This window comes from Amblyraja radiata, chromosome 17, assembly GCF_010909765.2.
Source record: "Amblyraja radiata isolate CabotCenter1 chromosome 17, sAmbRad1.1.pri, whole genome shotgun sequence".
Classification (NCBI taxonomy): Eukaryota; Metazoa; Chordata; class Chondrichthyes; order Rajiformes; family Rajidae; genus Amblyraja; species Amblyraja radiata.
In genome coordinates, this window is record NC_045972.1 from 37,254,054 (window position 1) to 37,274,901 (window position 20,848).

The window sequence follows — 20,848 nt, forward strand, 5'->3', positions numbered from 1 at the left end:
GGAGGAGAGGAGGAGGAGAAGGAGGAGAAGGAGGAGAAGGAGAGGAGGAGGAGAAGGAGGAGGAGGAGAGGAGGAGAGGAGGAGAGGAGGAGAAGGAGAGGAGGAGGAGAAGGAGAAGGAGAGGAGGAGGAGGAGGAGAAGGAGAGGAGGAGGAGAAGGAGAGGAGGAGGAGAGAGACGGCGATGCCGATGCCGAGGAGCAGGAGGGGGAGGGGGAGGGATTGCATCAGCCCGGCTCCTCCGAGCTCCAGCCTCCACGTCTCCGCTCGGCGCGACCAATCGTCGACGGCCACACTGACTGCGGGCGAGGGCGGGAAGGAGGGGGAGGGCGGGAGCGAGCGAGCGAGGGCCTCAGCGCGGGCGGGCGTCAGACACCGAACAACCGGCAGTTTCGGCAGTGGGGACACGGAGCTCCAAGCGCACACTCACACAGAGACGGGCCATGGAGACGAGCGAGGAGACGGCGAACTTGTTGGTCAAATCCCCCGACCAGAGCTACGACGACCTGAGGCTGGTGGTGGAGCTGGGCTGGACGGTGCAGAGGCTGAAGAGCGTCCTCAGCGAGCAGTACCCGACCCACCCGGTGAGTAGAGAGACCCGCTTCCCCCCCCGGCCGCCGCCGCCACCCGGTGAAATAATCAATAATAAACCACCGAGGAGGCTTTGGCCGGGGCGGAGAAACTTCGGATTAAAGTTTCTTTTCAAGTCCCGGCCCGATATCCGAGCACGGTTCCCAGCGGCGCCCTCCCGCAGGCTTCAGGCCTCGGTTCAACGCAGCCACTACTTTTATTTTTGAATTCAAAAATAAACTTTCTCAGTGATAAAAAATATATATGTATGCCGAATAAATAAAACCCGTGCAAATTTAAATACGAAGAACTGCAGATGGTGGAAACCTAAAGTGTTGGAGTAACTAAGCAGGTCAGGCAGCACCACTAAAGGGAAATGACAGAGAAGTTGGGACCCTTTTTGCAGACATAGTAATATGGTGAAGCGAGATGGAAAAAATATTAATGTCAGTGTTGTTTTAATACCTGGCTTTCACCTTGCATATAACATTATTTCAACTCGTGTGCCCCCTTTCCCTGTTTGAGGAATTTGCTATACAAATGTATAGCAGTGGAAGGACACCTAAGACAGTACAGGAATCCAGGGAGAGTTATGCGAGTTCGCAAGACTGGTTGTTTTTGAGGCCACATACATTCCACTGCTCGTTATAGTGGTGTTTACAAGGTAATTAGGCCATGGCTGGCCTTTAGGGATGGTGTCGATCTATTGATTCTTATGTATTTAAATGTTTTAACTGTCTGATGCAAGGTGGGTATAAATATCACAGGAAGATACTCGGTGAAATTGCATTTTTTTTCCAGTTGATACTAAAATGATCCCTTAATTGAAGTTAGGTTAAGTATAATAATGACACTCCATGGATTTTGACATCTATGCTTAATAACATCCTAAATATTGTCAAATCCTGCGCTGAATAAGTATGCGGAAGAATGGGAAGTTATGAGTCACTGCTGGTTTAGCTTGAGTTTAGATCATCAAGTCTGCCTCGCAATGTGACTGGAAAGGGTGGGGAAGAAGTTATCGGTCTGGAGGTTGAACTTTGCTCTAAATTACAAGGGAAGATGTTTATAATATCCTCTGTTTATCCTGCAGTCACCACATACTTTAAGTACATATCCCACTGTTGTGGCAATGATTTTAATGTCTCATAAAAACCTGTTCCAGATTTTACACAAATTAAAATGTGGATAAGTTAATTTTCTTAATTTGGCATTCACCACTGTCGACTGTCAGTATGCCCTTCCTATTTTTAGATAAGTACACTGGAATTCCCATGAAAGGTGTGCTACTTAAGGAAGTGAGCAAAATAAGTACCAGGATTAGCAATGTCCTGGACTTGATTGCACTCTGAGCTGAGGGGCAAGTTGTGGTCTTAGTAGTTGTCCAACTAGTATCAGTTCCCTGAGTATAGGCCCAACTTGATTTCTGATCAGTTTAGTGGCTCTCTGTGGAAGTGGGCACATTTGGACTTCACATCTGGACATATTAGCAGTGAAACAATTGCATTTAACAGTCTGCTGAAACAGAAATAGACATTTGGATGAATCACAGGAGGGCTCAAGAGTTGGTGTCTTCAAAATAAGGATGGCGAAGGGGAGAGAAGAAATAAAATGTTGTTGATGGAAAATGGCAATGCCTACTGACACGTCACAAAGTAAAACACTAGCAATCTACCATCCAATTATTCATACTTCTGTAGTCCGGCATCTGGCTCATAGAGATGTTTCCCTTACACCCAAGGAACACATTTGAATCTTAGTGAAACTTAGAGATAACTTATTGTGCCACTGTATAACCTTTTCCTTTAAAGGTTCAAGATATTAATAGGGCAATATCCAATAGTCTGGAAAATCTGCCAATCCAACAGCACGGTGTGTGTCGATTATCATAGTTTTATTGTGTTATGTAGTAGAAATCATAACATGGCATTACAAGTTGCTGAAGTGAATATTCAGTATGCCTTTCCTCTCATTGGTAGATTTTGACAATTAGCTTTTGTCATGGGGAACGCTTGAACGCTTTGGTTCACAGGGGATGGGGAGTGGTCATTTCAAGCACGTGACCAGCAGGATTCACATTGAGTGGGCACAGTGAGTGTTTATTTTTTTGAGTTGTTTGTGCAATTAGACACTAAAACACCAAGTAACTTGTGCAAAGGACTTTCTCAGAAATTTATGTTGATATTATAAAAGTACATCAATCTTTCATTAAACCATGCTGTGAAACTGTTCAGTTTAGTTTATTGCCACGTGTAGCAAGGTATAGTGAAAACGTTTTTGTTGCATGCTATCCAGTCAGCAGAAACACAATACATTATCTCAATTGAGCCATTTACAGCGTTAAGGGAATATCGTTTAATGCAAGGAAAGCCAGCAAAATCTGATCAAGGATAGTCCGAGGGTCACCAAAGAGGTAGATAGTAATTCAGCACTGCTCTCTGGTTGTGGTAGGATGATTCAGTTGCCTGATTATAGCTGGGAAGAAACTGTCCCTGAATCAGGAGGTGTGCATTTTTGCTTGATGGAGAGGGGAGAAGAGGGAGTAGCCAGGGTGCGACTCATCCTTGATTATGCTGCTGGCCGCGCCGAGGCAGAGTGAGGTATAAATGGAGTCAATAGAAGGGAGGTTGACGTGTGATGGTCTGGACTGCGTCCACAATTCGCTGCAATTTCTTGCGGTCTAGGATGGAGCTGTTCTCAAACCAAGCTGTGATGCATCTATGGTGCATCTGTAGAAGTTGGTTAGAGTTGTATGGAGCATGCTGAACTTCCAAAGCCTTCTAAGGAAGTAGAGGCATTGGTGCTCGTCTTGCTAACATTGAGAAAAAAGTTATTGTCTCGGCGCCAGGACATGCGGTTCTCAATCTTCCTAGACTCCGTCTCATCATTATGTGATATCCGGCACACAATAGTGGTGTCGTCTGCGAATTTGAAGATTGAATTACATTTGTACATGGCTGCACAATCGTGGGTGTACGAGGAGTAAAGAAGGGGGCTGAGAATGCATCCTTGCGGAGCCCCCGTGTTGGTGCAAAGTAGCACTGGCTATGTTGGCATTCATGTTCATAGACTAACTTTCTCAGGATTCGATCAAATTGCAAGCTTTTAAGAATACAAGTTGCCCTTGTATACCACCTTGGAAAACTTTTTTTTTGTGTCTCAAATGTGCGTCATTCAAAGTAAGTAACTGAAGGCCAATGGCATTTCTTGTGTAGATAAATATTTACATTTGAAAAGGTGTTCAATATTTTATTTAATTCTGACATTTTGTTGCTTGTGCACTTTCCATAATTTAAGGTCAAAAGACTATCCAAATTCATTACCATTTCTTTATAGTTCAAATAGACTGAGCTCCACTGAACATTCGGCAGGATTGAAAGCATCTGCAGATATTCGGTGTTTATGACATTCTTTGACTGAATTCTAACCATCTCCTTTACATGTTTGTTTCTCCAGGCGGAATCAGAGCAAAAGCTGATTTATTCGGGGAAATTGCTGCCCGACCACCTTTTGCTAAGGAACGTCCTGAGAAAGGTCAGTATTCTGAATCTTTTACGCAGAGGCAGGAAGAAGCTGAAAGTAAAGTCTCAAGATCAAAAATATATCTGAGAAAAATACATTGCTTGCTCAGATGTATTTTTTTTAAATCAATATTTGATTAAAAAAAGTTCACTTAACAGCTGCTGTGCTCATGATATTGGGAGGCAGTTGTTTCTATATTATTTTAATGACTATATACATTGGCGGAAAAAGTAAAGTTGTTTCCCTTCCGTCCTAGTTGTGTCACAGCACTCGTATCTCTGAATAAGGTCACAAAAATTCAAATCCCAGCGCATAATTTAGTTTTGAACAAGTTCAGTATAGGACTGAGGGAATGCTATCCTTTGGGTGTGTGATTAAATTGAAGTTGCGTAGGATCTTTGAATAGGCATAAGTGATTCCTGACACTATTTTGAAGAGAAGGGGAGATTTCCAAGTTTCCTGACTAATATTTGTCCTCCACTAGAAAAATCATCTGACCATTGTCTCGTTTTGTTTTTTGCAAAAATGTCCTAATCTTCCTCTAATCCTACGACCCATTACTTTAATTCTGTACCTCCTCTGTTAACTGAAACAGATGCTACCTATTTCCTCTTTCTGGGTCCTTTATGAATTATATACATCTGTAATTAAGTCCCCATCTCATCCCTCCCTCCTCCCTCTACTGTTACTTAAAAAAAGTTCTGGATTATCCCAATCTTTCTTCTTCCTGGCACCATCCTCATAAAACTTCTCTGAAACCCCTCTGGTGTATACATGTTGCTTTTAACGTGACAAACAGCCAAGAAGCGCTCATGCTGGGCTAAGCTAATCTTGTGTTGTTTTTCAGTATAACATTCCTGCTCTTCCTTTATGTGCCTATTCTAATAAAGGAAAACATCTGTGCCTTTTTATTGCCATTTGATTAACCTAACTTCTTGCCTTTTAAGGATCCGTAGACATATCACTCCAAGATCCTTGTGTTCCTCCACCTCATTAACCTCCAATTTATTTACTTCTCTATCTTGCTGCAAATCCACACACTTGTCTGGATTAAATTCTACTTGTCACTTTGTCCAACTGATTAGGTCATCAAAGCTTTCTGCAGTCTTAAGCTTTCCTCCTCGCCTCCAATCACACAGATAATTCATTGTATTTTTGTGGGTTCTTTATTGTGCCCCATACACTTATGCCCAAATCAACAATGTATATTACAAAATGTGAGGAACTGAGTATTGAGTCTTGTGGGACCTCAGTCTGCGGTCACAAAAGCACCCTTCAGCCATTACTCTTTACATTTTGTCATGGAGATAATTTTGTATTTGTTTGCCACTCTCTTTTGAATCCCATCGGGCTTTTACTTAATGAACCAGTCAGCCATGTGGGACCTTGTCAATATGCTCGCTAAAATCATGGCCTCATACCAGGCAATTAGATTGCGAAAGGCGCTGTCAAGATTCAAGTTTGTATTTCCTGCCTAAGTGATTGGTGTGCATTTAAAATAATAAGCACAGTATTTAACCAAAATGCGGTCAATAAACAAATGTGTTTTGGTTGCGTCTCTGTTACTGCTTGAAATGCTGATGTCATTACATGAGTACAAGTTGTACCACTTACACATTTGGTGCCAGTTTATACTGCATGAATAGCAAAGCTTTGGGCAGAGTGCTTTTGGCACTTTCCTTCCTTCTATTATCTCCCTCATACAGACCTCTGATATTTCTAATTGTCATTGCCAATACACATTGAATCATTGACCATCATATCCAGTATCACAATTTCTAAGAACGCAATTTGAATTGATAAGCAATTATATAGTTCATTGGATGTATTCAGATGAACTGATAGGAGAGATTAAATGGTGAGTTTGTTAGTCTAAGGCCAGGGAACTTGGGCTGTGTGTTCACGAAACACCTTTAGAGCCGGAGTTTGGTTAGGATTGTCAATAATGTGTTCCACCTATAAAGGAGCTACAGATACTGGTGTATGCAAAAAGATACAGTACTGGAGTAACTCAGCGAGACAGGCAGGATCTCTGGAGAATATAGATAAGGGACAGGTTATAGGTTAGGCTGCAGCTTGCCCCCTTATAACTCAGTAGATTTATTGATCTAAGGAGTGATACAGATTCAATGGGCCTAACTGTCACATTTAACCAATGGGCCAAACTGTCTCCTAACTGACATGGGATATGTGAAAGAAAAAATGGCATGGGATAAGTGAAAGAAAACAAAATCTGCCAGATGCACTCTCTGCAACGTCATTGCATAACCTCATGGTGTTTTCTGTTGCGTTTTGGAAGCAGGCCCAAATTGCAACTCATCAGGCAAAACCCCATAAAACCCAAGTTATTTTTTCTAAAAGTTAGCTGTTCACACCTTCCTTCCAGGAGACAATTGTTTTATGCTTCCTAGGTCAGAAAGCTGAAACCATTTCCTCTTAGAAATCAGTGCCATTTTTCGCATTGTTTTTTTTCTGGGAATCCCCAATTAACGTACTGGTGCCAGTCTGTATCAAGTGTGACATTTGAGACGGAGGGGGTGGAAATTCAAAGGATCGTGTACACATTGATTGTGCCAGTTCTTTCAAAGAACTCTCTGAAACTGGATTTAGCTTCAGCATGAGATCTACTCGTATCAAATCAATACTATGACAGGCTTGTACCCACTTCTACGATGCCTAGTCTAAGCATGGTGCTCGATTCAGGTCCAGTAGATGGACCTAGTACTTATGCCATCTCCACAGTGCTCCATTGGGTTACCATGTTGACAGAGCTTCAGGGTGGTGACACCACCAGCTGCTTATTTTAAGGAACTGTGCTTAGTCGGGGAATTCCTGGTACTGTTGCAGCCTGTGCTGTTGGTTTTGACAATAAAATTAGTGGTTTGTATCAGCTTGGGACACAGGACCATCTTAAAACTGATAGAAGCTTGCCAAGACAGTTGATGCTGGATCAGTTCTTAGCATTAAATTATTAGTGGATAGATTTTTTGTAAACCCAGACCTTTAAAATATGGGGAAATGTAGGTATAAGGAGTTTGGTTAATCATCTGTCGATCTCAGAGGCAGAACGATTAACCAACCTACCTCTAACTTATGTTTTTTTCTCTGGGCAGGTATTATCATCATGATTTGATCCCAGGGTGAAATAACTGTATTGCACAACTTTAGTAACTGCTGAGTTGTTGGCCACATTAGTCACAAAATTGTTTATGTACACTTTGGGGAAGCGTATTCAAAATAGTCTGTCAGTCACATAAGTGCTGGCTTATGCTGGTGAATGTTCTTTGGGTGGATTCATGATAATGGGTTATGACTTTGGGGCACGTTATCATTAAGGGAAGTAAAATGAAGAAAGACTTTGACCAAAATAATTAACAAGCCCAGGTCTTCCATTGTGATGGTAACTTGCACATATTTTCATTTATTCATGACTACTTTCAACTATTTATTGAATTGAATAGAACAAGAATGAATATTCATTTTCATGGAATGCAAGTGAAAATATGGAATGCAGTCATTTTTGAGGTATTTTGGACCAAATCCTGCTTGATTGTCTCAAGTACTAGGAGTGGACCTTGTGCTAATTGTCTTGCCTCTTCTCATCTGTCTCCTGCAGTCGGACCAGTACCACACCATTCATTTGGTCTGTAACAGTAAAAGTGGAATTAAAGCTACACAAGCAGACAGTGTGAAGGTAAATGAAAAGGTTAGGTACGGGAAATAATCTATGTATGCATATTCATGTAATATACTGGTGTATCTTTAAAGCCCGTGTTATTATGTAAATTATAACATTGTCAATTTTCTCTGAAATTAGGAATTTTACTTAGTTCAGTACTCGCTTGTCAAGTCTGTAAGTTGTAATTTTTGTGCAATTGAATGTGACCTGCACTTTATAACTTACTACTTCTGAAGTTCAGTCACTGCCCTTTATTAATGAATGAGACAGTGAAGCATTTAACAAATGAAGCAATGATTTTTGATGCCTCATTTGTAAAGTGAAGGTATTGTGACCACTTCATACCCTCCGAGACTCCTTATTGTGTTCAATTCCTTGCTTTGATGCTGAGGATGTCAAGTTTGTTTTTATTTTCTGTGCCATTTTTGCAAAGCTCAAACTGAGATATTTTCAGGAGATGGTTATGAACACTGTGCACCATTTGCCTGGCTATCTCTCCCCATATATTCAAAACCACTGAAGACCCCGATCTTGGAGCAATGGTTACTTTCTACCCCATATTTTAAGTTTGAAATATTTCCTCCATTCAAATCGCCATATATTTGTCAAATGGTGTCACTCTTACACATCTGTATGCTATTAGGACTAGTTCTGTGCTGCAGAGTTAAAATATACCAACAGTAAAATCCTGAAATAATAAATGGAGCTATACAATAAGCAGGGTACAATGCACATTTCTAAAGGGTCGATGAATTCATTGGCAAATTACAAAACCATAGAAGGAGAAAGAAATGAGTTTGGCTATTGAGACGGTGCCGGGAAATGGTGTATAATGAGTGGTTAAGTTTCCCAGTTCTTGCTTTAAACTCTCAGTACAGCTGTCCAAAGAATGAAACCGGGTGCTATGACGAGCAGACAGAAACCTATTTTCATCAGTATGTTCCCCCTGCCCTAAAGATTTGCATGATTTTGTGATAATGAGTGGTTGCTCAGCTGTGATGAGTTCGGAATAAGTTGTTTAGACCATAATTATTTTCCGATTTTGACAATAATTCATATTAGAAGTTTTTTCTATTCGTGCTCCTAATATTTTTGTTTATGCACTGTACATTAGGATTTGATTGATTTATTTGTGACTGGGTTTAGTCTGTCATTGGGTTCGGAATACAAGTGATGGTGTATCGTGTACCTGAGTATTGACTTCAGTGAACTTCAGGTGGTTTGTGAAACATAGTGACGATTTGCTGCTAGCTATTTCATATTATTAGCTTGGGCTAATTTGATCCCATTGAGAATTATTGAATGGCAGAGTAGACATGATGGGCCAAGTGGCCTAATTCTGCTCCTATGTCTTTTGAACCTATTTGAAGTGATGAAGTGAAGGGTCGAATAGCATAGTGGGCATAAAGTGTACACTATCCAGGCATCGTAATTGGGAAGTAATTGTTGTGGATTGCAGAGTAGAGTAACAAAAACAGAAATGAACAAAGCAGAACATTTAGCTATTTCTGAGCCACAGATTAACATCTGGAAAGTGGAAATAGGACTTTTGATAGGATGATGGGAAGAAAATGACAGATTGGAAGGTTCAATGATATCACGTTGTTAGTTTGTCCATGGATCACATCCTTCTGCATGTTTTTAGCTAGTTGACATTTTGTTCTTTTTCTGTTTCAAGCAGCAACCAGCTCCCCCCACAGCTTCTGGCCAGGATAGTCTCACTGTCCCTACGTCAGGAGCAACAGATGGCGTACGACACAGAGGGGCCAGTACGTTCCCCTGGGCCTATGGTTCCTGGTAAGCTGGAGAGTATCCTTAATCATTGAGTTGATATATTTTTCTTCATTGGGTTGGATTTAATTTGGGTTTCAATTTGCCTTTAAAAGGCCTGCAAGGGAAGAACCCCAGAGGCCAGTGGGAATGTCTGGTCTAGCGGCTTACAATCTGTACAGCTCTCAGCAGATCGTGTGGTTCCAGCAGATGTACGCACGGCAATATTACATGCAATAGTAAGTACCTGTTGGTTATCTTTTTAAATGAAAGGGAAGAATTTCCTGGGACAATTGGTGTTTTCTACTCTTCATCCTGTTGCAAATTCTAGTACAACATTATGATCATAAATTGTCTTAATCAGAACATCTGCTGTCTTAGTAACGTACCAATAGAAATATTGCAGGATTGTATATATGGTCACAACAAATTACCAAACTCTACCCATTACTCACTGTGGTGTAATTAAAGGGTGGCACGCTGGCGCAGTGGTAAAGTTGCTGCCTTACAGCGCCAGAAACCTGGGTTCGATCTTGACTACGGGTGCTGTCTGTCTCCCGGTGACCTGCGTGGTTTTTCACCAGGATCTCCGGTTACTTCTTACACTCCAAAGTCATACAGGTTTGTAGGTTAATTGGCTTTGTATAATTGTAAATTGTCCCTAGTGTGTGTAGGATAGTGTTAGTGTGCGGGGATCGCTGGTCAGCGCGGACCCGGTGGACCGAAGGGCCTGTTTCCACGCTGTATCTCTAAAATAAAAACTACATTGTATTTTTAAATATCTCTGACTTGGAAGATTGAATGCAACAGAAGGATTGTTAGCATTATTGGCATCCGTTAAAACTTGCAATTCAGTCTAGCGATTACACTGCTATTAAAATGTCTTGCTCCCCAGAATATGTTCCATTTTAGAGTGTAAGGAAATGAACAAACATCAGGGTACAACAAAGATCACTCCTTCCACCAGTGCCCACTTCCACATTGGCCGATTAGTTTATGGAAAACATTTTATTTTGAAAGAATTTCACATGACTGTGATGGGTGGATCCTCTGATGTTTGTGAACTTTATAGACGACTTGGACGTGAGCGTTGATCGGTTGATTAGTAGGTTTGTAAATTACATCATGATTGTTGGGGTCACGGTCTGAGGAAGGCTGTGAAATTGTACAGAGGGATATAAATCAGTTGCAGAAATGGCGGGAGGAGTTTATTCTGAGCAAGTGTGAGGTGTTGCACTTTGAGAGGTCGATTGTTTGGAGAAATTATACAATTAATGGCAAGACCCTTAACATCGTTGACGTACAGAAAGATGTTGGGATCCAAGTCCATAACTCTCTGAAAGCAACAATAACAAGTAGATAGCGTGGTAAAGAAGACAGTAAGCTTGCCTTCATTGATTGAGTATAGGAGTTAGGAAGATGTGATGCAGCTTTATAGGACTTTGTTAGGCTGCATTTAAGGTATTGTGTGCAGTCCCAGTACTAGAAGGATGTGGAGGCTTTGGAAAATGTGCAGAGGTGGTTTACCAGAATGATGGTTGGATTAGGAGGTATTAACTACAAGGAGAGGTTGGAATGGACGGACTTGTATTCTTTTCTCTGGAATGCCAGAGGTTGAGGGGAGAACTGATAGAAGTATATAAAATTATTAGATAGGAAAGAAGGTCAGAATCTTTTTCGCAGAATGGAAATATCAAATGCTAGAGGGCATAGTTTTAGGTGAGGGGTGCAAAAATTTGGTGCAGAGGATGGTGAGTGCCTGGGATGCACTGCTGGAGATGGTGGTGGAGGCAGATATAATAGTGACATTTAAGAGACTTTTGGACAAGCACATGGACATTGAGGGAATGAATGGATATGAATTATGTGCAGTCAGATAAGCATTAGTCTTGGCATCATGTCCAGCACTGACGACGTGGGCCGAAGAGCCTGTTTTTGTTGTGAACTATTCTATGTTCGATGCTTCAGAGATGTCATTGAAATATTTGAATGGGCATCACCATCCCCAAGCCTCTGCACTTTCCAATAAAGTCATATACAGCCTTCAGTAGCTTAATGGGGGCGATACAAGGCAGATTTGGGTATTTGCTGTTAGTGAAACCTGAATAATCTTGCCCGTCAGAGTATTATCTTTTTTATCCATAGACATTCGTGTGCCTCCCTGGCATGGATTAAGCGCACTGTATTCACTGAGTGGGCTAAAGGTTGGTCAGGTGCACACTCTACCATTTGTTTCCGCAATGGCCAATGCCAATGCCAAATCAGCCTCCAATCTGCCCGTTGTGGTAGATGTGTAGAAAGGCTTCCCATTTTCTGCCTGCATTTGAGGTATTTTTTAGCTGAATATTTACATTTGGTTCTGTTCTACTAAAAGACTGCAAGTGAGTAATGTGGACCTTTTGATCAGCTCATTGGATTTTGGACCTTCTGGTTTTTTTTTTAAACTTTATTTATCCTCAAAATATTTGAGTAATGGTCCACTGGGGCTTGAGCACTAACCTGTTGAACTTGGTGAATTGAAGTGAAATTGGCAAGGAATTGCTCATAGACACACAATCACAATTATTGGCTCGACTCCATGGTTTGAAGTGATCGCTTTTAAGAATTGAATGGAAAATTGGGCATAAAATGTATTCCGGCCTTGCAGAAAATGTATTCCAGCCCTGCATCAAATCAGCTCATGTTATTCTTTTTCCAAGAAAAGGTTGTGAAGCCGGGTTAATTGACGGCTCCAAGAATCAGATTGTTAATTTTAAAAAAATTATCTTCTCTTTGAGTGTTGGGAGACGGATCAAAGATGGGCAAATAAAGTTGACGCAATGGTGGGCATGGCAGTCACGGTGGCACAGAGGTAGAGTTGCTGCCTTACAGCAAAATGCAGACCCGGGTTCGATCCCGACTACGGGTGCTGTCTGTATGGAGTTGTACTTCTCCCCGTGATCTGCATAGATTTTCTCCGAGAACTTCGGTTTCCTCCCACACTTCAAAGACGTACAGGTTTGTAGGTTAATTGGCTTGTTAAAAATGTAAAATTGTCCAAGTTGGCGATATGCAGTAGTCGGCAAGGCAGAGTACTGCCTTGCCGACTACAAAATTCAGAAGGTGGATCAAGCTTGAGGAATTGCTGCTATCCCTTAGGTTCAAATTTGGTCCTAATGTCTGGGATGATCTCAAAGTTAGGTGGAATCATTGTTTCAATTAGATCTGTGTCAGATCCTTTCCCAGCACTCAGTAACATCTGAGACCTGTTGTCTGAAAATTCTGTCAATTCAATAGTACTTTATTTGTCACATGTGCAACTGCTCTGTGTAATTCTTTTCATATTTACACCTGCAGGCACCACCATTCTTGGTGCCATTATTCAATGTGCTTGATGTTTTGAAGCAGTTTCCATGAACCAACGTCCCTCTCATCTTTATGTCCTGCAGGCACCTTCTTTAGCCTACCTAATGGAGTGTCTATTAATGAGGTTGTTCTCACTTTACAGCCAGGCTGCGGTGGCTGCTGCTGCTGCCGCCGCCACCAACTCCCAACATCAGCCTGTGGTTACACCAGGAGCACCAGCAGCACTGCCCAACCAGCCGCCGCTAGTCCATCTACCCGCTGATCAGAATGCTCCTCTACCTCAACTCAACAACCCGCCAGCAAACCAGAACCTACGGATGAACGCACAGGGAGGACCTGTGATGGATGATGACGATGACTTGAACAGGGACTGGTTGGATTGGCTCTACCTGGGTGCCCGTGCCTGCTTTTTCCTGAGCATCGTTTACTTCTATTCTTCGTTGAGTCGTGTGGTTTTGGTGGCGAGCGCAATTCTCCTGATGCATCTGTAAGTATCCTGTAGTTCCCTGAACACGTCACATTAGCTATGAAGTCCCATATAGTTTCCCTTTGCACATCCGAGTTTTACTTTGTGTTTGGGTTGCCAATACACAAGGCATGTTAGATTTTCTTACGGATTTACGTTAAATCTCTTGGAGACTGCATCAAAGAAACTGGCATTTTCTTTGAATGTGTTTATTTGGGAAATCTCCAGATTGGGTAATCCATGTTAGAGATTAATGTTTATAGTGAAGTTTTTGCTTCATCTACCAATCAACCTGGCCAGTTGAAGAGAATAAACAAGTTGACATACATTTTAGGTAGTGATGTACATCAAACAATTGCTTAAAGTTCATGTTTGGCATTAGTTTCAACGCACCCTGCAGTGTTTGGGCACCATTGCTCACGTTTGTTTAGATATCATTGTAATGACTTTCCCCCCCATTATTAATCACGAGATCTCCCATGGTCACTGTTCCTTTTCTGGCCAATACCATCTATCTGTCTGCGAATTACCATGCAACCAAAAAAACAGGTTAATGCTGTTCTCTGGCAAACCGATGGGTGATGAAGCCTTGAACTGGATGTTTTGTTGATGTGTGGGAGGGGCTAATGCTCTCCAGAGGAATATGCAGCTGAGCAGTTGGGAGTGGGTCAATAGTGTGCTGTGGTTCCATGACGTGGTTTATTTGAATTGGCATGAAATCTCTGACTTTGTGCACTTTTTTTGACATTGAAGGATCAAAGCCCCGTAAATGAAAAGCCCAAAATCCAATAAAGGGCAGTGACCAAAGATCAGTTTAACAGCTGAGATAATGCAAGGAACTAAATGCATAAAAATTGCTATTAATCTCACCTTCTAATAGCACCTGTTGTCTTCCTGGTGAATATTGAAGTTATTATAACTGTCTGTTGTTTATTTGCTGTTTCACCTTCATGGTCCTGTTCCCAAAATTAATTTATTTTGGTTCCTCTCTACCTTCCTAGTTGTTTTGACTTTTACCATTTCCTATTTTCCTTTGTTGTGCTTTCACTGCGACCAACAGTCATGGTGTTTGCTCATATTTTCTTCTTTGCCTTTAATTGAAGCACCGATGAGATTTGCTGTGTAAAGGGAGTAAAACACAAATTTGTGGAGGAACTCAGCGGGTCAGGCAGCCTCTGTGGAGAGAATGCATAGACAACGTTTTGAGTCAGGACCCTTCTTCAGACTGATGGCAGAGTGATGCCTTCATTCTTTCTACTATAGTTCTGAAGAAGGGTCCCATCCCAAAACGTCATCTGCACATTTCCTCCACAGCTGCTGCTTGACCTGCTGAGTTTGCGCAGCACTTTGTATTCAGTTCAAGATTTCAGTATCTGCAGTTTCTTGTCTCCCTGTGTAAAGAGGGTTTTTATTTAGCAGAATATGTATTGGATAGATTTTGACCACTGCTATTGCCATTGCGGTTTTGCCCCATTGCTTGTCAAATTATTGTCAATTTCTTTTTACTCGTTTTTCTTGGTATCAAGTTTGTTTTTCTCAAATCTCTCACTACAGTCTTTGTCATGCTTGCAGACATCTAAATTATTATCATGTTCCTATTATATCAACATTATCAATGAAGTTCTTCTGAAATCTCTTCTGGTCATTCTTCATTTATTGGCTCCTGTGGAGAATCCTCCATGTTTGTTAAATCTATCTATTTCCAAAAACAAAGTCTCCCATTGGAACGAATTGAAAGTTAAGTGCTGCACTTCCAAGTCTTGCTTCCTGTAGGCAACATGATGATATCTAAGGTACACAAAAATGCTGGAGAAACTCAGCGGGTGCAGCAGCATCTATGGAGCGAAGGAAATAGGCAACGTTTCGGGCCGAAACCCTTCTTCAGACTCAGACTGATGATATCTAATGTTCTGTTCCGTTGTTTCCCTGTAGACATCATGCTGGTTGGTTTCCATTCAGACATCCAGCACCAGTGCAACCAAATGACAACGTGCCTTTGCAGGAAGCCAATCCAAATCATGAAAATCAGGAAGATCAACAGAATCAGGACAACATGGATGATGTGCAAGAAGAGGTTGGTAGAATTTATGCACAGTTTATTTAGAAGAAGGACATACACAATGTGAGTAAAATGGTGGCTGTTATTGCTCAAGGAAAATAAAAATATTTCCACAGCTATTATTGAGGATCCTCGTGATTATTCCAAACCTTGTAAACATCAATAAAGCTTGTTCGTGGAGCAAATCATATATCACTGATTCATCAGGTGTGGGTGGATGTCTCCCAGGACTTCATGAAGCCAAATCCATGATAAAGAGTTGAAGATAGACACAAAAAGCTGGAGTAACTCAGCGGTACAGGCAGGATCTGTGGAGGAAATGTACAGATTACGTTTTGGGACGGGAGTTATCTAAAAAAACAAAAAGTTGAAGTCTCTTTTAGGATTTTATTGAATGTCATTTTCTTTTCAGTCAGATACCTGATGTACATTCTTGAGCACAATGGGAAATCTATAGTTTTATTTTGTCCTGAATGTGGTTGAGATTCTTCTGGATCAGAGACAGGATTTGCTTAGCTCAAACAGAAAATGTGTAGGATACAAGCTGCTTGGAATTCTTAGGTTTTGCATTTAATTTTGTTCTTTTCGGTTCAGTTCAGTATTGAAACGGGCCCTTTGGCCCACCGAGTCCATGCGATCAACGATCACCTGGACACTAGTTCTATCCTACACACTAGGGACAATTTACAGAAGCCAATTAACCAACAAACCTGCTCGCCTTTGGAATGTGGGAGAAACCGGAGCTCCTGGTGAAAACCCACATGGTCACAGAACGTACAGACATCATACACCCATAGTTAAGATCAACCCCAGTCTCTGGCTCTGTAAGGCAGCAACTCTACCACTGCGCCGCCATGCAGCCAGCAAATACCAGCAAATAATTGGTTATACCAGGAAATAATTGGTTGTGTGACTTTAATTTGATTGTTTGATATCAGGAGCTGAATGGGAAGAATCCCAGTGACAAATCTATTTGCTCAGACCCCATTAATTGTTTATTTACAATGAACTAAGGAATGTTTTCGTGTGACTGGAGCATTGGATTGGCCCCTGTGGCAAATAGAACTGACTCGATCTGTTTAACCGTCGGTTTTTGGTCTGTGGGAATGACCCTATAGGGCGCTGGTGAAACCACATCTGGAGTATTGTGTACGGTTTTGGTCTCCTAATTTGAGGAAGGACATCCTTATGATTGAGGCAATGCAGCGTAGGTTCACGAGATTGATCCCTGGGATGGCGGGACTGTCATATGAGGAAAGATTGAAAAGACTAGGCTTGTATTCACTAGAGTTTAGAAGGATAAGGGGGGATCTTATAGATATATATAAAATTATAAAAGGACTGGACAAGCTAGATGCAGGAAAAATGTTCCCAATGTTGGGCGAGTCTAGAACCAGGGGGCAGTCTTAGAATGAAGGGGAAGCCATTGAAGACTGAGGTGAGAAAAAACTTTTTCACCCAGAGAGTTGTGAATTTGTGGAATTCCCTGCCACAGAGGGCAGTGGAGGCCAAGCCACTGGATGGATTTAAGAGAGAGTTAGATAGAGCTCTATGGGCTAATGGAATCAAGGGATATGTGGAGAAGGCAGGCACGGGTTATTGATTGGGGACGATCATCCATGATCACAATGAATGGCGGTGCTGGCTTGAAGGGCCGAATGGCCTCCACCTGCACCTATTTTCTATGTTTCTCTATATTCTATGTTTCCATGAGCTACCCGGTATCCTTAGATTGTGATCCCTGGATGACCACTGCCACGCTAGCTTTCCTGTGCCTAGTCTGTCCAATCTCATCAGGAGTTTTACATAAGGAGACCAAATTGCACACAAGCTTTGGTCTGGCAAGGTCCTGTACAGTTGCAGTAGACATCCCTCGTGTTCTCAGTTCATCATCTTGACAAGTTTCACATGAGACCAAATTGCACACAGTCCATGAGCTGTGGCCTCAAGGCCCTGTACAGTTGCAGTAGACATCCTCCCTCCTGTTCTCAGTTCCTCATCTTGCTGCAAAGGCCAATAGCCATTTGCAGCCTTAATCACTTATTTCATGCTTACTTTAATTTGTTGCTGGCCAGGTGTCACTACACCTCCCCTTCCCTTGCCTCTTGTCTTACATCTCATAATTTGATTTCCTGTTTTTGCCACCAAAGTGGTTAACCTCTCGCTTAGCCACATGGTACATCTCCCTTGCATTTGCTTACTTATTCAAATTGTTGTAGAGCCTCTGCATCCTCCCCACAGCTCTCACTCTCCAACTTTGTATTAGATGCAACACATGGAGACATTTAACTCCCTCATCTAAGTCAAGAACATATATTGCGAATAGCTGGAATCAAAACACTGAACATTAGAGTGCACAACTAGTCATTGCCCACTACTCAGAAGAAGCCTTGTTTGCTCCTACTCTTTATTTTCTATATGCCAACCAGTTCTCCATTCATTACAGTACATTACCCTGAATCCCATATGTTTAAACTTACTCTTGTGTAATCTCTTACGTCAACAGCCTTCTGTAAGACCAAATACACCACATTCACTGGTTCTCCCCATCTACTTTTAACGGTTCGATCCTCACAAAGTAAATTCCAATAAATTTGTCAGGCATGATTCTTTCATAAATGTATGTTGAATTTGACTATTTGTTTCTAAAACGTTCTGTAAATACATCCTTAATAATGGTACCCAGCAAGTTGTCATTACTGTCAGGCAAACTATCAACAATTCCCTGTTTTCTCTCCTCTTTTAAATAGCAGGGTTACATTAGTCACCCTACACTTCATAAAAACTGTTCCAGAGTCTACATAGTGTTGGAAAATGACTATCAGTGCATCCCCCTGCATCTAGCAATGAATCTGATGCTGGTTATCAACCCCAGAGATTTTTCAGCCTTCCATGCCATCAATTTCCCCTAATACTTTCTCGAAAATTGATTTCCTTCAGTTCCTCCTTGTCTCCAGACCTTAACATTTCTGGGATGTTATTTGTGTACTCTCTTATGAAGATAGAACTAAAGTTCCATGGTCTATCATTTTTGGCCCCATTATAAATTCACCTGTTTCTGACCATAAGCGATTCCTTTACACATCCAAGGTAGACAAAGAAGGGTCTCGGCCCGAAACATTGCCTATTTCTTTCGCTCCATAGATGCTGCCTCACCCGCTGAGTTTCTCCAGCATTTTTGTCTACCTTCGATTTTCCAGCATCTGCAGTTCCTTCTTAAACCTTTACATATCCATATTAATTATGTTATGGAAGTTATGGAAATCTCTCTCTGTTTCCCTCCCTCTCCCCCTCCATCCTCTTTTTTAAGACTTTATGTTACCCATCCTAATATGTGATAAATTCTATCAAATAAAGCTATTACATAAATGCGGATTCTAGTGTACGACCAATGTAATTTATTCTTGTGTAGGGAGGAACTGGTGCTGCTGGTTTATGCTGAAGGCAGACACAAAGTGCTGAAGTAGCTCAGTGGGTCAGGCAGCATCACTGGAGAAGGATGAAGGAAATAAGAAAATGCCAGGACAAATCAGGGCCAGCAATAGATGACCAAGGAAGGGTGGAAGATGCTTTCCCAGTTCTGGGGTAACTAAGGATGGATTAATACAATGGTATGCCAGCAATGTCCACATCCTGTGGACAAATGATACCAACATTTTGGAAAGTTGGGGAAGATCAATTCTGGACTTGATTAAAGTTATTAGTTGATGGTTTATGATTCATGTACATGAGATTGAATACAAATGGAAGAAGTTACTGATTTGCTTAATGTGTGAATTTCAGAATGTGCCACCAGATGAAGATCGTGAAAGAGTGAATCATTCTGGAAGTGATGATACCAGGCAGGCCACCCTGGCTCCTGAAGCTGAAGTGAATAGGACGACATTTGTGAATAAAACATGGGTATTCTTCAAAACCTTCTTCGCTTCTTTGATTCCAGAAGGTCCCCAGGTTGCAGCCAACTAAGTTCAAATACACAGAGAACTGCTGTGTTTCCTTAAAAATAAATAAAACCAGTGCAATCTTTGTTCCAGCACTTTCTGGCATCGTGCAAATTAGGTCAGACTGTTGACTAGGTTTATGAATGTGATTTCTAAATAGAGTGCTGCATTGTGTGTGATATAAAGGTGTAAATTCTGTAAATTATTAGAGCAGAGATATAGAATTATTATAAGATGTGCAATTTAGACTTGAAGCTGTAAATTGAATCATGAAATAATTCTGTTGTGTCTTGACAGCTTATAGTGACTTTCATTAGCAGCTGTGAGCAAGAGCAGTTTTACCATTGCCAAATGTGGCTTCACGCTGTTAAAAGTGCATTTCTGCTATTGGGCACGTTTTTTTTGTAAATATTTACTGGAAGCTTTATTACTATTGATACTTAAGGGTAAATATATTTTTTGCCTTGCAATACGAAAAAAGCACAATAAAAGAGTTTGGATACATGAAATCAGCTGTTCTCGGGTGTGCTTTCTCTGACCTACTTCCAGACTAGTTGCTGTTAAGTGTGAGTGACAGGGCAGCATGCTTGCATTGTTCTGCTAGGGCTTTCGGCTTTCATTAAATAAAGCTGACTATGGCTATTGAAAATCACGAGTCAGATCATAAACCCACACGGTTTCTGATCCTTTTATTTTGCACAGCCTTTTTAACTCTCCATCTTTTCACAATTTAAACCCTTGAATCAAGAGTTAAAAGATGAGCATTCTTATCGATTGTTTGACTTTTATCTTCACACCACACCCACTCCATAATGGGATCCCTATCCATGCTGTATTTTAGAGAGACACAAAGAACAGTCTGAAGAAGTAGAGGAGCAGACTTTTATTGCATGTATGATTGCAAGGGTTTGGATTCTCCTGCCGGTCACTTGTGATATATTCCACTGGGAGTCAAATCCTTCACGAAAGGAGGGGTGAAAAAATAAAACTCTTAACTTTTTTAGTTCTTAGTTCACATTCTTAAAATTCTTTATAGAGACTCTCCAATGACTGCAATGTTTTGGCGTTATCCACAATAGGGTTGTTTATTCAATTGTACCCTTGGTAGAAAGCGTCAGAAGTCTATCTCCCTTAAGGCAATCAACTGACCAAACTGGTCTGCTGTCAGCCTATGGTTAAAAATTTAGCTTGAAGGTGATGTTGTTTCACAAAACATTTCCTTGTGTTTGGAAATAACACACCCTTTTAAGGACTGTAAAACAAGTTTGTGTCTTTGAGAGTGAATTGTGAGCATTGCTTTGCCTGTGAAGCTTGACACAGCAGTTCCATTTACAATACACATCCGTTTAGTTTATTGTCACGTGTACCGAGGCACAGTGAAAAGCTTTTGTTGCGTACTAATCAATACATGATTACAATTAATCAATTTACAGTGTATAAATACATGACAGGGGAATAACGCTTAGTGCAAGGTAAAGCCAGCAGTCCGATCAAGGAT

General features: G+C 41.3%; 1 protein-coding gene across 2 annotated transcripts; it reads left to right on the forward strand.

The window, feature by feature from the left end:
* Nucleotides 1-280: 280 nt before the first annotated feature.
* herpud1 (homocysteine inducible ER protein with ubiquitin like domain 1) lies at nt 281-19,859 on the forward strand. Of its 2 annotated transcripts, none has more exons than XM_033036185.1 (8): nt 281-582; nt 4,025-4,102; nt 7,707-7,784; nt 9,448-9,566; nt 9,656-9,778; nt 13,027-13,371; nt 15,283-15,424; nt 19,193-19,859. In XM_033036185.1, exons 1-8 carry the CDS (start codon nt 442-444, stop codon nt 19,373-19,375), a joined length of 1,209 nt encoding a protein of 402 aa, XP_032892076.1. In that variant the 5' UTR covers nt 281-441; the 3' UTR covers nt 19,376-19,859. The 2 variants fall into 2 exon arrangements, with proteins under 2 accessions (XP_032892076.1, XP_032892077.1); XM_033036186.1 differs by having other exon boundaries at nt 318-582; nt 9,451-9,566.
* The last annotated feature ends 989 nt before the right edge of the window (nt 19,860-20,848 follow it).

What these genes read in the sequence shown, in the direction of transcription:
- herpud1 (XM_033036185.1), top strand. Translation starts at nt 442, where the DNA reads ATGGAGACGAGCGAGGAGACGGCGAACTTGTTGGTCAAATCCCCCGAC. An exon ending in CGGCAATATTACATGCAATA is followed by an intron (nt 9,779 to 13,026) that starts GTAAGTACCTGT and finishes CTCACTTTACAG; the next exon opens with CCAGGCTGCGGTGGCTGCTG. An exon ending in TGGATGATGTGCAAGAAGAG is followed by an intron (nt 15,425 to 19,192) that starts GTTGGTAGAATT and finishes TGTGAATTTCAG; the next exon opens with AATGTGCCACCAGATGAAGA.